This window comes from Protomyctophum bolini (genome assembly GCF_963924005.1).
Source record: "Protomyctophum bolini genome assembly, chromosome: 9".
NCBI classification, from domain to species: domain Eukaryota; kingdom Metazoa; phylum Chordata; class Actinopteri; order Myctophiformes; family Myctophidae; genus Protomyctophum; species Protomyctophum bolini.
Genome location: NC_137870.1, coordinates 33,217,756 through 33,235,697, shown reverse-complemented (window position 1 = coordinate 33,235,697; position 17,942 = coordinate 33,217,756). Strand labels below are relative to the sequence as shown.

The window sequence follows — 17,942 nt, the reverse complement described above, 5'->3', positions numbered from 1 at the left end:
CCTTGTTTCTGGTGACTGGTTATGTACTGGATTTTTATGTACATTTATTCTTTTCATTAAAAGAATCACACCCGTGTGAAGTGAGGGGCGCTCTTATCATCATACATCATAATAAATAAATCCATTTCTAATGGATGCCTTGGCCTGGAAGAGAGGTCATCAGGTGGTCTCCCGGGTGCAGCCACCACAGAGGGGCACCCCGGGTGCAGCCACCACAGAGGGGCACCCCGGGTGCAGCCACCACAGAGGGGCAACCAGCACCGGGAGAGAAGGCCACACCCTCTCTCCTGCCTCCCTTTGAGTCAAGGGAGCATTCTCTGCGTCTGTGTCACTGTCATAGTTGATGGGCCTGGGCCGTGTCTCAGCGGTCCAGGCACCTTGGCTGGCAATCCAGTCTGGCAGTGTGCCGCGGGTTTGACTCCCGATCCCGACGGCCTTTACTGCATGTCACCCCTCCATCTCTCTCCCCATTTCCTGTCAGCCTAGAAGTTACCGTACAATGCGTATATCTATTCTACGTCCGAGCATAGACATGGTAACGCCCCACTTGCCTCTGATTGGCCTATCAACACTGTCCGTCTTGCCTGTCCTCGGAGATGCAAGGGAAATAATACAAGAGAATGACACGCGACAGTAACTTAAATTTTTGTAGAAGTGGCAACTGGCAAACTAATCTTTCCCTCTGAGTCTAAGCCATGACTGTCACACTCACAAACCATCTATTGTTTTTGGGACAGAATCCTGTTTGTGGTCAAATTATTCACACTGCTGCTGTAGCCAATTGTAATACAAGGATTGTTTCAGATTATAGGGGAAATTATGTTATATTATGTTCCTGTTAATAATGCTGATGACATGGCAGGTATTTTTTTAGGCTATGATTTTTTTTTCTTTTTTTTTTAGAGCAGCAAAGAAACCCCTCAGTGCATACAGCACCATTTGTGCTGGTCCATACTGGCCTATCCCGAAGTATAACAATTGGTACAACTCCAGCAGCAGTGTTGCAAATTGACCACACATTGTGTCATTACAGTAGAAATCACACGTCTTGTAGGTTTAATTAAAACCCAAAAATATGGAGGCTTTGGGGCTGTGGATTTGGGACTTAAACTAAAATTTTCATTTTGTAAACACATCTAGTTTTAAACGAAGGGCTATATGGATAGGGGAGTGCCTTATTTTAGAGTCATGTACGGTGATTTGTTGTCAAACTCTGCACATTTAAATATTGACTGGACTGAAATGTCAAGTAAATGTATTTATGGTAAGATTTATATGGTGGCATTTTTCCCTACAAATATCTTGATGAAAATCAAAAGTGGGTTTGTATAAAAAATATTAATAGTAAAAATATCTCTGAAAGAAAGAGAGATGTCATGTGGCTGGTCTCTGTGAGGAGACTAGCAGTAAGAGCAGTAGTAAAATGGAGCTGCTTCGTTAAAACTGTTAAATGCCCAATTATAAATTGAGGTGAAGATGAGACAATTGAGCACCTGCTAGTAGATTGTCAGAGGTCTAGCTTTGTGTGGGAGAAAATGCCAAAAATTGGTTTTAAAATTAAGATAAATTACAATGCTGCCATGTATGGGGTGTTCGAGGAAAAAATGTCTGCCGTAGAACGAGAGTTTTACTGGACCGTTATTTGCACAGTTGTGAACAAATTGTGGAAAACCAGGTGTGCCATGGTAATTCACCAGGAGGCCATCTCAGGAGAGGTGGTCTTTAAACAAATACAAACTGAACTGAAAAGACAAAGAACTCTTGACTCACTAAAAAATTAACTGACACCATGGCACCTATTAACATTGTAAAAAATCCATTTAAATATGACTCAATCTAAAGCCTGTGTGCAAAAGTATTTCCTCTTTGATAATGATCCATGGTTGATACAGTTGCCGATGTTCTTTTCTTCCAAACACTGTAGCCTACTGTGGTGACATCCAACAGCTCATTAAAAAATACTGGCTTTGACTTTGTCACCTCCCATTTGCATCTTACCCACGCCCCCTCCCTCCGATAGTCACAGAAAAGAGCTTCCCTCCCTAGGATCTCTGCCTACTGTTGATACGCCTGGGGAAATCTACACCCAATCAATGGGCTTGGACACCAGAGAAAACCAGCAGTAACAAACCTACGTCCACTGCTTTGAAAACCAATCCCAATGATACCTTCTCACAAGGAACGCCCGAAAGTCTTCGTTGGTTCTGTCAAATCCTTTTTTTTTCAAAACCTAGTTTTAGCGTATTTGTGAAATTTAGATGTATAGTATATGCAGGGATCTTTGATCGGTATTCCTATCTGCCTGTCTCAACTCTCCTTAAAGGAAAATAGTGATATTTTTGATCACCGAAAAAAATGCTTAACAATACTGATGCAAAATATATTTTTACATGTATCAATTACATGGATTATGAAGAAGCTTCACATTCTCTTGTCTATTTTCCCATTTCCTAGTTGGTGTGTTTATATTGGGTGCGACACACATGTTCTGAGTGACATGATTCAATATGAAGTCAATGTGAGGTACATGGTCCAGTTACGCTAGAAGTCCAGCTCCCATTTGACCGCTCGTGCTTGGGTAGCACATTTGAACATGTACCTGTTATTTCCAGAATCCATATCCATTAGGACCATATAGGAGATCAGCTGAACAAACACATTTTCCAGTGTCTGTGACCTAACATTGATTTTGTTTGGCTGTAAGAATGTTATAAATAAAGACAGTTCTGTACAGTATATGGACAATATTGTCTTCCAATAGACATGAGGGCCAGGGAGGAGCACAGAACAAGAGAAATATCACAACCAAAGATGTACATACAGGATCTGTTCTCATATTACCAATAATTAATGTAACCGGTATCTAGTGGTCTGCACAAGCACAGCGGTCTGCACGGGCACCGGGTCAGAATAACAGGATGACCTGAGATCAGATTCTAAAAATGTCTTCTACATCCTGACAGGTTTCTGAAAAAGCTATGTTTAGTAGTCATTTGTTTTTCAAAAATAGCAGACCTACAAGCTCGTAGAGTGGCGCGCTATGAGCTTGTAGATCTGCTATTTTTCAATAGCTAAAGCATAACATAATGCTAACACCAAAAGGGGTTCCCGCCCCAAAATGGGTTTTAACATGGCCCCCAAGTTGTGACAATGAAACATTCTTTACGTATGACAAACCTTCTTGTTTGAATAGCTGTCTATATCATCTCTAACCGGTTTAGTTTTGTATTTGTCAGCCTGTGGTAATCTTTGTAAAATCTATTGGTTTTAGGTGGCCCTACATAAATACACTGTGTCACAGAGCCCGCTATAGATTTTGAGTTTCACAGTATGAATTATATGAGCCCTTTAAGAATGAGCATGTTCATGAGGTGGGTGAACACATAGAGTAGAGCTCATGTGCAGAATACTGATAGAAACTGAAAAAGAGCTACAGGCGAGGCCATTCTTCTATTTATGTCAGACTACACTCCATGGGCTAAAGATCCCTCTCAGAGTAATGCACTGTAAAGTGATTGATTGATATGATATTGAGAAATTGGCTATCTTAAATGTCTTCACTCACCAAAGTGATGAAATTACTGCACACTGGTCTTTGAAAGCATAATAGCGGATTAGGTCAGTGCATCCAATTTAACAAGGAAACTCGCCATCTCCTAAAGTGCAGGGCAAAGGAGGGAGCATTGCACTCAGAACCAGCATACGGCCGGGCACTAATATGCTCAACATAGGCCTATTACAAGTAGATGTTGCCCACTCCAGGTGCACGTGGTTAGAGGTTCCAAAATACTATTTTGACACACAATTGTTGCACTATTTTAACAAATTGCTCAGATCAATTTCCATTGAGGACACAGAAATCCCCAGTTTCTTCCTCCATGGCAGAGCCCGGAGGACCAAAAATCGTGTGCATGTGTGTGTGTGCGTGCTGAGCTGGGATTAGGAATAGTCTTGTGACAATGAAGCACTGTCTGCAAGAACAAAGCATTATTAGTGGATCATGGGTCCTACAGAGAGCCCAGCTGTCCTATTTTCATATATGAGTGAGCACTGTCTGAACACATGCATGTGAACACAATTGCGTAGATTTTCCTACTACGGTAATTGCATAAAAATAAAACATTTGTGTCCTCTTTTCCATTTTGGAATTTGTCCTCTGCATTTTCGCATCCTTACTATTAGGAGCAGAGGGCAACTACTGAACAGCACCCAGGGAGCAGTCTGGACCTCCTGAGCTGCTGCTACCCATTATAGTTGGCATGTTTATGTTAGGTACAAACACTCAAAACTGGCCATTCATTGTCAATGACATGCAATGTTTCTGTTAAGACAATGTTTGTGTTTACACAAACCCTCAAAGCTGGACATAGCTGGAGGGGCTAGCGCCCCTCAAAAAAGAAGAAAAAAATATTCAGTTGGGAAACTAGGAACCCATTTGGTTAAAATATATATATGTACAGTATATTCTTGGGAAATCTGTGTTGAGAGACTATAAAGAAACTTGAGCAATTCTATTTACAATCTACAATATTATGATACACCGACAAGCCCGGTTTTAATTTTAAAGAGTTGCTCCTGTGATGCCCCCCTTTTTCGTTTTTACTTTGAGCCATTGTCATTGTAGTCTCAGTCCAACATGGCAAAAATATATAGTATAAAAATATGTATACAATTATGAACCCCGTCCCCTTATTATAATTATTATATGTTCACAGTAAAATGTTTACAGTATGGTAATTAATGAGGATGTTCTTTTCTTGTTCTAATTTTTCCTCCTAAATTGAACCCAAGTGTCACTTCTGTGGTAAGCAGGACCTGATAAATCAGAATCCTTATCCCAGGAATAAAAGATCTCGAGGTACCATGGCAACAGAACATTCAAAAGAATAATTTTGATGAGAACAGCGGAGCGAGAGAGAGAGAGAGAGAGAGAGAGAGAGAGAGAGAGAGAGAGAGAGAGAGAGAGAGAGAGAGAGAGAGAGAGAGAGAGAGAGAGAGAGAGAGAGAGAGAGAGAGAGAGAATGTGTTAGTCCAAGTGCAAGAGTAACAGAGCTTGATTGCACACAAGTATCATGTCATGGTTCTTAGTGCTTATCTGGACAACGTTTGCAGGCCTCTCATACACTGTAAAATCCCAAGTGTTAATTTAACAGACAGTGGTCTATATTTACACCAAATGAGGATTTTAGTAGTCCCCTTGTCAGAAGACAACTGAGATGGACCACAACATTAAGATTTTCATGGAGATGGGCGACAGAGACCAGCTCTATTTTAGAGCTAGCTAAGTGAGGCCACAAAGTGTTGGCAAATTGATGGAAGGTGCAAAGCTTTAATTAATATTACAGCAAGATGAGGCCATCACATGACAGACTTGGGGCAACCCGAATGCCAAGTGGTTAGGGCGCGTACAGCAAGTCACCAGCCGACATGTCTGTGAATGGAAAATGCCTCAAAGCGTAACCACTTTAATTGACCGGGGTCCCCCTATACTAGGTCAGCTGATTTGTTCCCTCAAGACCAACTGTATTCGCCGACAATTATGATTGATTGATTGAAAATGTTATTTACAGTGTGTAGAATGGGTACAGTTCAAAAGAAAATACAGGTCAATACAGAAATAGCTACTGAGGATATAACTTGTTTACATCAGGGTCCACCATTTTCAATTCACCAGAACATTGAAAGACGTTCAAATATCCGACAAATACGATCCGAATCTGGGTTGCACGTGGTTTGTTGAACTCCCTCTGGTGTTGTGATTGTGGACTTCGTTGACATTAAAGATGGGAGTGCCATGATTGTTTTCCACCCTCAAACATGATCATCAGGTGAATTGTGACATGATGAATATAAGAGGGGTCGTATTTTAATTGGGACTAGACTATTTGACATTCAATGTCCTTTTTCCACAAATGAGTATTGAAAAATGGGGGTCGTCTTATAATCAGTCTCGTCGTATATTCGGCACAATACAGTATTATTATATAAGGAGGAATATGTTTTTTTTAAATGCGTACAGTATTTGTTAAAATGTTTTCATGGACACGCCCACGAGTTCATTAAGCTTAGCTTCATTAGCTGTTGTTAGCTTTTGTATGATAAAGGGGGAGGGGTTAGGGGAGGGGATGATATTGTGATCATTGGCACGTTTGACTGTCAAGGTTTAAGTCTCAGCCTCCAGGAAGAAACCCTAAATACAAAGGGAAGACACCATTGCACATAATCACACCAAGGGGTCTAATGAAGTATTGTCACCTCATAAACACATGAAAAACTGGAAAAAATACAAAACTCACAGCACTTCATCTTTAAGGAAGTGCCGTGAGTACATGGGTATCTTAGTGGTGTAGCAAATATTGTAGAACAGCGCCCATTGGAAGTTGCTGTACTCTGTCGTCAACCCTAAGCCAAGAAGCCATCTGCCTTGCGGAGATTACTATTTGATCCAAAGAGAATGGATTCAGTTTTTCCCAGGTGTAAAGATACTGTAGTTTGTTATCAGCGAGCCAGGTGCTGTTCTACAGAGTTCGGAGCCGAGGGCCTTTTCAACCTTTGTTTACTTTGGCCAGTTTGAAATCTTGGGGGACCTGTCCCTGTTTGATGGAGAGGTTTATTATGTGGGTGATGATTGGAGCTATAGAGATGGCAGAGTCTCTGAGACATTTGGAGGGAATATTGTCATGGCCAGTGGCCTTGTGGGGTTGAAGGGCACTCAGTTTCTTAAGTACCTCCTCCGTTGTTACCATTGCTAGTCTTTTACAAACACCTACGTTTCTGTAGAAGGCTTTGATGTGCTCTACACCAAAACGCCCGGAGTGGGAGGGCAGTTTGTTAACCAGCGTTGTTGCAATGATTGAAAAGATGTTTAAGTAGTTGGCTACGTCAAGCTTGTCGTTCGATTTTATGTTTATGTTCAACCTGCAGTTTGTTCCTGTCCGAAACCAGAGTCATCCGCGAACAGGAAGAAGTTGCAGTCACAAGCTGATGTCATTTCGTCGTTTACATATATTGCGAACAGTAAAGGCCCTAGTATGCTTCGTTGCGGGGGGGGGGGGGGGGGGGGGGGGGGGGTGGCACCGTGGCAGTACTGTTCCTTTCCCTCCCCAAGCTTACAACGCACCTCAATGTAATGTGTTGAGTTAGCTTATATCTTGTATTTTTAAAGAATGTGTTCCCCCAGAATAGAGACGCTATAGACGCCTTAACAGACGACGTCACACTGATAAGCAACAGCATGTGCGTGCATACCGGCAGCACAAGAACCCTTCCTCTCATAAGATGCAATAGAAAAGTTGTAAATGCACTCGCGTGTAAAAAAAATGCCCCATCAAACTTTCAGATGCTGTTTTTCTCCCAGTGTGGAGGAAGAATTATTGTGATCTCTCGCCCTTGAAATATATAATCCTTGGTTTTTGTTGTGTTCGAACAATTTAAATCAGTTGTCCTCAAAACCACACCTCCATTCGCTGTCATAAGTACGGGAGGTGCGCTCATGATCACGGCAGCAGAGCCTATTTGTCCATATTGTCCTAGGGTGCACCTCACTAGCCAACACACAAGAGGAGGTTGAATGGACTGAAACCAGCGCTCCCCAAAACAACAGGTTTGGAGATATGTTGGGAATTGATTACATGAAACAGTCACCCGTGCGCCCAGTCCCAATGTTTGTAAACAAATAATTGGTCTATAGATTTGAGTGGTTAAAACAGAAAGAAATGGGTGAAGGCATTTCTTTTTATTAAGAAACTCAATTTAAAATCACACAGAAGAAGTGGCATTCAGCATAGCACTCCGACTGTCTATCTTGGGCAGTTATTCTCACTCGCCAGTGCTCAGCAAACAGACCAATGTCCTGACAAACATAATCAGTCACAACACTAAGATGGAGAGAGTCTGTCAGCAGAGAGGTGCAGACTGATCAAACGCCTTTTTACACAAGTCAGTAGCCAACTGAACATTACCTGATGATTATTCTGTTTTGTAAGTCACACATCAAACATTTTGGCATACAATATTAGCATTTTGTTCCATGTGTGAGTAATTGTGCAACGTCTATTACATAACAGTGATCACATATAGAATACATGTATGAATATTAATGTCTGATGTTTCATGGGGGTGGAAAATGTATGCCACATAAATGCAGACTGTTAAATCATGTTGTGCGTTTCCTGGGATGTATAAACACTATTGATGAATCATCTGAGACAGTGAGTTACAGTATGTAGACATGGTATTGGTATGTCAATATGCCCTGCTGGCGATCAAATGTGGTGTCTTTCAGAATTTAACTTATTGAACAGTATGAACAGGATATTGCACTTACAATGAAACTTGCAGTTATGTTAATTTACAAATGTTTTGTCAATCTAACCTGTATGACCCTTTTATTGCTAATGCATACATGCATTTCTGTATAATGCTTTTTATCTCAAGCAGTACAACAGGCCCTTGCTACTCATTCCCACTTCCATTACTGCATCAATTAATACTGTACAAAATATTTATGAGAAGAACATATTCAACTTGTCAATGTCCTGCTGTTGTCAAAGTTATTATGTTTAGTTAAACAACTGACCATACGGTATTCCAAAGTCTTGTTCTTGTGGCTTGAAAGTCAAGTGATTTGACCAGAAATGTAAAAAATCTCTTCTGATAAGGTAACCTCGTAAAAATTGTCATAGATTCTATATACAGTACATAGCCTACACGTGACCTGACTCACTCTAAAAATGTACAGGTCTGCAGGTAGCACGTACCCTTGACAAGAGTCAAGGGAAAGGACATACTGTACAAATATGTGTAGATGAATGTAGAGGTTGCCTTTGATGTACAGTAGGATCCACACTGTAGTGTTATGAGTATGTGGTAGATGAGTGTTAGCTGTTAGGGTTCACTGGTTGTATGGAATAGAGGCTACCAAGGTTATGGTAAAAGGTGAATGCTGGCCAACGTACAAGATTGGTGGTAATGACTGAAGGTCCCACAACCTGAGCACAACACAGGGACATAGAGAGAGCAGGCCTGATCATCTCCTCTCAGCCTCACTCTCTGATGGAGTGTGTTATCAGTGGAGGCAGGCAGGCCAATTCACTTATAGAGTAAAGGTTATAGCCACTGGTTGAAGCAGCTTGAATCACAGGGAACCACTCTGGGGTGGAGCTGGACTCTTTCCCGTGGGGCAAGTAGTGTGATTGAAACATTACTGATGCTCAATGGTGCAATGGAAAATCAAATTGAGCAAGTCCCTGACGAGGAACGTGTAATCTGCAAGCATCACCAACTATGACTTTATATCTTAAATAGCGTGAAGAAATGCAGAAGTGTTTTAACAAGAAAAGCATTTCCACTTTGATGTTTAGCTTAGTTAACTCTGGAGTCACTGACTGGGTGTTGTGCCGTTTACCCAACCTTTCTGGTTTCCTGAGCATACAGGTAAACGTAGCCTTTCCTGTTTTTTCCGAGCAGTATGATTTGGATTTTTTGTACAGCAGTTATTTCCTAACAGTTACCTAAAAAGCATATACTGAAAAGTTTTTGATATTGCTTTGATTGTTGTAGTCTCAGTATTTTGCCTTCAGGCTCTATAGTTTTATGGCCTTTTCCACTCGTTTACCCTCAGTTGAGACATAAAATGGTGAGTTAGACATTTGTGGATTTTTCTCCAGCTGGCACACAGTATAGATAATATGGGACAAGCAGTAATGGGACAAGCAGTAATTGAAGCTTTGCAGGATTCTATTTGTACCATGGTCCAACAGGAAAGCACTGAGGCAGACAGGCCTATTTCCATTTCACTTCATTGTTTTGTTGTAGTAAAACAAGAAAACGTCTCTGCCCGCTTCGTTTGCTGCCATGAAAATATAAATCTGCCACATTACTTTTGTTACTTTATTCTCTAACAACTTCTGTCTAATTCAGCACGCACTGTGCAGTCATTGGCTTCATAATGTCAACTTTCTTCAGGGAAAACACCCCTGATGTCACCAATCTTACAAGGTAAGCAGGTTTGAACAGCTGTTCAGGTTCTATACTTCCTCCAGTGTGACAGCATGTTCACTTCAAAGCATTCACACTTGCAAAGCAGGACGTCTCCCTCTGTGATACGTTGACAGCTCTTTATCTATACATCACCTGGACAGTGGCGCTTTAGGTCAAACAGCTGTTGTTACTTTCCAATGGGGACGTCGTCAAGTGTGTTCACCGGAAGAGGGAGCACATTGAAAGGCTTAGAGGCGGAGTCATCCCTAGGGCCTGCAGCTTTATAGATAACTCTACAATATTGTACGTGCGCTCAATCCACGTTTTGGCCTATAGGCCGTTCTATTTTCAGTTGTCATTTCGACCACAGTTGTGATAGAACTCCTCCACAGCAAAAAAAAAAAACGAAAGCAAAAAAAACAACAACATTAATTTCCCCAGGCGACCATCATTCAATATTCAATAGCCACTGTTCTGCTGCACCAACTGTGGATCAAGCGATTGAGATTGCCTCCTCTGACCAGTATCATCCGGCTGAAAACAAATCCTACAAAGGGTCACTAGGATACACTCTCCATTATATTATATCTCTGCTGTCGGGAGGAAACCACCTCCAAAATGTTCATTTTTCAGGAAATTAAAAATATATTTTTTTCAGGAAATTAAGAAAACCTTATATTTTGAAAACAACGCAATACTGTGCCATCAATGTTGGTGCTGTGTCTTTATATATTGTCAATGACTTGTATGAGAGGTGGAGTTAGCTGCTTTAGTCAGTTAGACAGTTTGAGGGTCCAATGGAGTTAAGGTTTTGTCCAAAGCGTTTGTTACTACTTTCCATTGGTTCAATATTTTCGAAACAACACACAGACGCAAAGGGTGTTCAACAGCACTGAAAAAACCTCAAAAATTGAGTTATGAGGTTTCCTCCCGACAGCAACGATTATGAAGATCTAAGGGTGGCAGCGGGGGCACAGTGTACAGGGTTATTTTCCGGGCCTGATGAGAACTCTAGTGTGGCAGTGGGGGCAGTGTCCAGGGCGTACAGGGCTTGATGAGGGCCCAGGTAGGGCCGGGCCTTCATTTTCAGGCCTGTTGAGAACGTTTTCCCCACCTGCCTGGCGTGGCTTTACTAAAGGACAGGTATCAGTCAAAAGGGAGACATCGAAGAGGAAGGATGGATGGGGAAGAATCAACATATGGAATGTCCGAACCGGTCAGCTCCATGTATGGAGATCTACGGGTTTAAGGTCAGAGGTATAGAGTTGCTGGTCAATATTGATGACATCAGGGATATCCATATATGGGCATTCCCATATATGGGCTTAATATTGATGACATCAGGGATCTCCATCCCTGATGATTTCACATGTCACGAGACCAACCAACCAAACAACTGACTGACTGACTGGAAATGCACGATTTCATAGTAAATGTGACCTACAGTCACAATGACTGATGTCACAGGCTGGATAAGTCAGGGATCCACTCTGGAACCAAATCTGAAATCAATTTTCTTCTTTTCTGTGGCAAACTGGCTAGAGTATAAATTCTACTCAGTATCTCTGTAACATGAGCAGTTTATTTTGGGAGTGCAGAGTATTTTGCTAAAATTTCACCTTGTTTGAACTAGTAAAACATTGATGCAGTATAATAAATATTTAAGTGAATAGGTTTTCTCTAGTCTAGGGATATCCTTTAGTTAGCTTCCCAAGCTGTGGTGTGTGCACCACCTGTGGTGGGCGAGCGCCCTCTAGGGGGTGCGCAACATGAAAAGGCTAATGGTGGTGCTATGGTGTTATTTTAAATATATGAACATATATGCCAATACATGGCAAGTATATGCAGAATATATGCACTTATATGCCACATATGTGGATATGAAATATAATATATGTCTCATAGAGTATGCCTATTTATGTCAACATACAGTATACTTATATGGATATATTTAGACATATATGCAGACAGCCAATTTTGATAATATGTCACATGATAAACACATATGTTACATCAAATTAAAATATGTTCATATACGTATTTAACTTTCCATCTAGGGGGGGTGTGTCAGCTAGGTCGGGAGGTTACAGGGGATGCACAGGCCAAAAAGTTTGAGAACCGCTAGCGTAAGGGAATGCATGTTCTTTGCGTTCCCCATGCCTGGGGAGATAGCAATGTGTACACGTTTTACACCTGTACCATTTTGATATACTGTACATAAGCAGCTGACAAAATGCTGATCAGTGGGTTGTTGGTAACAACAAATCTTCTAGGTTTGTAGATATATAGTACTTGGTCTCATAGCAATTAATGTTGGTAACAGGAAGAAATAAGACAAATAAATGAAACTGAAAGACAAGAATTTAGATTTATAGATCTATAGCCTACATTTAAATGAAAGCTTCCAGTTGAAATGTGTCAATAAGCCCCTGTGGTTTAAGGCAGTGTAGTCTGTATAGGCTTCTTTTTGCAGCATGTTTTTAGAGTTTCTAGGAAGAGTGTGGCATCCTTGCCTAGGCCCCAAGATAGCGTAGCAGTTGAGGTCGTATGCACAGAAATGTACGGTGAATAAATATGTCATTTCATAGCCCTGTCCATTCCCATGTCTCTTTTGTCACTTCACTGTCACCTGGGTGCCCCCCAAAAACCACTGACACCATATAATAGTCTATTGCTCTATTGCTCAGTTGATGTCCCTGTGTGACACACACACACACACACACACACACACACACACACGCATCAGATCCAACTACTAACACAACCAGCAGAGAATATTATATACCCGCATACTCGTAGCTGCCAATGCCAAATATGTTATTGTGGACACAGAGATAAGACCGTTTCGGACAGACAAGCTAGGATCTTCAGGGTCCTCCCTGCATTGTTGAAGTGGCACTCCACACAGCCAGTCTAAATGGTGTCTCAATTGTTGTTCCTCCCTCTGTCCACAAATCTGCTAGAGAGAACCGCTTCATATTATGTAAGAGAGTCAAGGCAGATGGCACGCATGCTGTGGCGTGGGATCATGTCTTGCTCATCTTATCTAGAAGAACTAAAGGATTCTTTATGAAGTCTCACCAAGGGCAGATAAAATGAGCCCAAGGCACAAAAGGTGTTTACTTCAAGGAACTGAGAGCTCCTGTGCTGAAATGGAAGAATCTAAAGGAAGAATCATGCAGGACATGTTGTGTATACATCTTAGAAAAACACAGAGGCCAACCGGGTTCTCACTGGAGATTAAAAACATCTTGAATGTGTAAGGTGCTTCTAAGAGTAACAGGACAATATAGACTTAAAAAAAGAAAAAGAGATTTAAAACAACGTTTATTCCATTAAAGCTTTTATCATTTATCATCATTTTTTAGTGCTCTGATCTCTTTTTTTTTAAGTCTATTGTGTATTTTACCTTGTGCCATAAGAGAGGCAGAGCACACACTCACACACAAAACGGGTCTCTCTGTGAACCCCTTCTACAAGGTAACACTATAGGTAATCATTGAAGTGCAGTTGTCAAACAAAGAACAAAGAACAAAAAAAATGCCTCATTTTACACCAGCCGCAAGATCACGAAAGAGTGAATCCGACAGGCATCATTCATTCTGTATGTCAGATGGACTGTCAGGATTACCAAATCCTTGTCGAGAGAAGTAGTGGAGGTGCTGCTACAGTGTGATATGGCACAGTTGTGCTTCAATGCATCCAGCTCACTCTTGATTGCCTGACATTCTTTATCAACAGTCACGTATTTCCGTTCCCTTGGCAACGGTTTCGGTTTCCTGCTGATACAAAGAATTAGGTCTCAACCTTGAACATCTTGTAAGTGGATGACAGACACCCTGGCTGCTTTCATGTGTCTGCAACTGTATACACTGTAATGCAATGATCAAGAGTGAGTCTTTTTTACACCCGCATTCGGGGGAAAAAATATGCAGTTAAAGGCAGGATTTCATGCAAAACAAAATATGTGGTATAGCTTTTGTAATTCCCTTGTGGCCTATGTTATGTGGGGAAAACTATCAGGGAAATCAAAACGAGGTTAATAAAAGTTCCATGATGAGAAATCTTGTTGCAAGACATTTTAATGCTGTGGGTCATGCAGTCAGCCCTTTGAGGTTCCAGGGAATTGAAGTTGTGAACCCCCTAAAAAGAGGGGGTGATAGGGACAGAGCGTTACTCCAAAGGGAGGCCTATTGGATTCATACACTCCAGACAGAGCATCCCAAAGGTCTCAATGAGGAGCTGATATTGGGCTGCTTCCTTTAGAGTTTAGCCTTAATTAGTCAGCCACATACAATTGGGTATTCCAAATTATATTATTGCATGGTTTAGAAGTTCTAGAATGAGAACAGATACGAGTGATCTGGATTCCAAAGGTCTCCCTTCTTTATTTATATTTAATGTTTTATATCTATTGTCTTTATACATTTCTAATGAGTTTAAAAAGCATAGACTCAAGGTGTGAGTTTACCATTGTGATGTATTCATATTTTACTATGTACATATTTATGCTCACATGATTTTTATCCTGTCTTGAACTGGTACCATAAATAGTCTTTTTGATACTGTGTAAGATGATTGTATCTCATATATAAATACCACACTTCCTGTTGTCTTGTCATAATGCTGACGAAGGCCAAGCAGGCCGAAACGCATTCGTTATCAACTCTCGTCAGAGGTAAATAAATTCATGTGAAAAGGACATTTTCTTGATTTCATCCTGTATATTTGAGCCTTGCACCGTAAGGATTTTGTTCTAACCTGGAGTGCTGCGGGTTGTTTGCTTCGGCAGTACTTTTTTGCTCATGTGTCTGCAACTACACTGTCATTTGTTAAAGAAAACTGTGGTTCAGTTGTCAGGACTCGTACCATAGTTTAACCATGACTTTTTGCTTAATGTTTATTTACAACATGGTCTCAGAAAACAGACAGAACCCTTTTCCACCGGTTGGTTCCCAACAATGTCTAAAAAGCTATTGTGGACAGCCGCAATATGCATCCATTGGCCATCGGCCCTGTGCGCAACATGGCCCACAACTCAATAGGTGGATGAATGTCTATAATGAGGAAGAAACCATGCAGTACAATGTGATAAAAAGGTGCCTTCACAGGTCGGATATGTTCTGCAGTTGTCAGAATAATTTACATGCGAAAGGTTTCCATGCATCAAACATTATGGGTGGTGACCTCAGTGTTGCCCACAGAAGATATTCATAGGTGGTTCGCAATGCTGTCTGGTTATCGTGTGTCAGCAGATTAGTATAGCATTGACGTGACCATAGACCGTATATGTATCTCCTCACTTCATGTGCTTTTTTGGTTCGGTTTTTGGATCTTATAGCCTGGGATCAAAACCATGTCCGGGTTTGAGAGTGGAAATAATGTTTCATCACCAGACGGCCGAAACCAACGACTGTTCATTTTGGTATAATAATTGTTGGCCTTGGTAGTTTGGCATGTCCATCTTTTATTCTAACTTGTGGTGCGACTAGCAAGACTACTGTATATGTAAACGAATTTGCTATGCGGTGAACAAAAACAATGCGATGTCAACTGGAACTTACTGTAAATCAAATGAGTCTACTACGTGCATATAACTTGCGGCTTAGCAATAATAGAACTTGAAAAAAGGTTTTTGCGAGTGAGAATAATGAACAGATGACAGCTTCCGTTCTTTCAGGAGGCGTGTTACAGATTCCTATAGCATTCGAAGATTGTGAAATAGTAGTCTGGCTTGAGACTAGAAATTTTCCCCTTAATCTCAGTTTTATATTATTTATATATTATATGTTATTACGATGGATTAACGAAATAAAGGCTACATGAGAGACGGAGCAGAGAATGGACGTGAATGAAGTCATAGTTGATGAGCACTTGAACACCATAATCAATGTATCCAGTTTAATGTCCAGTTTAAGAGTATACACGTGTTGAATTACAGAAGCTGGGTCAAGCGTAGAGTAAACCAACACCCTTTACCTACTTTAATATATGATTCCCTCTCTAGGAGAGATTTGTCAAGACAGCATTGATTAGAGCTCTGGTAGGAAGGAACGGGTGACATGCAGAACATGCTGAAACAAGCATCCCCACAGCCCACTGCCGCAAAGCCAATATTTCATCCTGATCTTTTTCCAATACTCAGTCACAAACATATACACACCTGATTTAGTACAGCTTCAAAAAAGAAATATATATAATTATTGATTCAAACAAAAAAATGAATAATTCTTTTTTTGGTCCACCAGACTGCTACAGTATGAATCAGAAATATATTATATACTTTGATATTAAGCCCTCACTAATAATTTTGTTTGCAAACAGAACATAAATGCTTGGCTGACTGTATATTCACATTATTCACACTGGTGAATGACAAAAAAGAATTAAAGCAAAAATCATGATGGATCAGAAAACCAAAAACAGAGCTGTTTGATCATTTGATGAATACATTTCCTGATGGCATTTACAATTCAAAGTTGTGCTTTGATTGTTGTGTTTGCATATTTCATAAGCACTGGTGGGTCCTAGCAATGAAAAAAAGAAAATGACCCGGAATCAGTGCTGACAATCTGTTGGCTTTCTCTTGTGTGGTTAGTTATGGAACAGAGAGGCATCTTGTCACCAAAGTCACGGATGGCAGTAGGGAATCAAAGTGCTATTTAAATGATGTGGGGTGAATAGAGGACAAGGTAGAGCATTAAACTATTCTCAGTGTTCATCTTCCTCCTGTGATGAAGGATTTCTACTCGGTGGCAATGGTCTTTTCCAAGATAATACTGCCCCAGACCTACGTATCCACAGGATGAAATGGATGAAAGCAATCTTGGTCCTTGCTGCCCAGTGTAACTGCACGTGTGGGTCATTCTGAGGCCGTTTTGGAGACCTCCATCAAGCACTAAAGATTAAATATCTCCCGGAAAGGAAGGTGTCACATCCTAACAATGGAATTGATCGGTAACCAAATGTGATCTATATAGCAGTTTGATGGGGTCGTGTATTTTAGCGATGTGCAGCAATCCATTTATTTGTGGTGCAGTTAATAATTTATGCTCTTCATTTCCTATTCTGAAGATTATTTCAGTAAAGTTTGTCCTGCAAGACCAATTTTTATTTCAATATCAAAAGGTGTTTCAGTTGTGTTAGTGAACTATAACAACTATTATGCACGCACACAATGGAAACAATTCCCCCAGGACTGTTTTATGTTATCCTTTTATAGCCTTAATGTCTGACTGTACCTCTTCCTGTTTCAATTTCTGACTAATATAGTGTCTATCAATGATGTTGCAGAAGAACTCAGCTTGACATTCGGTAGTATGAAACATCCATAGCTATGATTGACAAGCCAATCAATTTATTACAAACTTAAGTGACTCACAATTAGTACATAATTCTATTTCATAATCATAAACCCTGAGATCAAGGTGACTATGCAAGGATAATGAAATGTGTCGACAATTACATTCAATTGGGCTAATTACTTCAATCAACTCGCACATAATTTACAATAGTCAATTAATCAATTCAGCTGGAGCCATTCATAGGGGTGAAAGTGAAGATTTAGCTCCTAACTAAAAATGGTGTTTTTAGTAATGTTTTTTGTTTTGTTATTTTGCATAAGGTCAAAATAAAACCGATCAAATGTGCTTTTCTCCAAGCATACTGTACACGCAACCGATACGGAGTTTCAAAACCATGGACAGCAACACAGATATACAGGCAAAGCCGCAATGACAGTTTCAGAACCATGGACAGCAACACAGATGATATGAAGGCAGAGCAGCAATGGTAGTTTCAAAATCATGGACCGCAGCACAGATGCCCACCCCCAAATGAGTCAGATTGCCATATTTTATACTTTGTCACAGATTTGCACAAAAGTATAGCTTCAGATCCAATGTAGAAATGGTTTTAGACAAGGTTTTTCACCCCACCCCCCAATACATTGCAGGAATGTG

General features: G+C 40.6%; 1 protein-coding gene across 1 annotated transcript in view; it reads right to left on the bottom strand.

The window, feature by feature from the left end:
* The window catches only part of LOC308321830 (dixin-A-like), a gene marked incomplete at its 5' end in the record, with an annotated part of 169,414 nt that extends 154,777 nt beyond the window's left edge, over positions 1-14,637 (bottom strand). Inside the window, 8 exon segments of the mRNA XM_080772921.1 lie at positions 2,683-2,697; positions 7,458-7,544; positions 7,765-7,852; positions 8,958-8,990; positions 13,063-13,143; positions 13,613-13,760; positions 14,060-14,124; positions 14,581-14,637. Coding sequence (XP_080629047.1) covers positions 2,683-2,697; positions 7,458-7,544; positions 7,765-7,852; positions 8,958-8,990; positions 13,063-13,143; positions 13,613-13,760; positions 14,060-14,124; positions 14,581-14,637 — 574 coding nt within the window.
* Between the last annotated feature and the right edge of the window lie 3,305 nt (positions 14,638-17,942).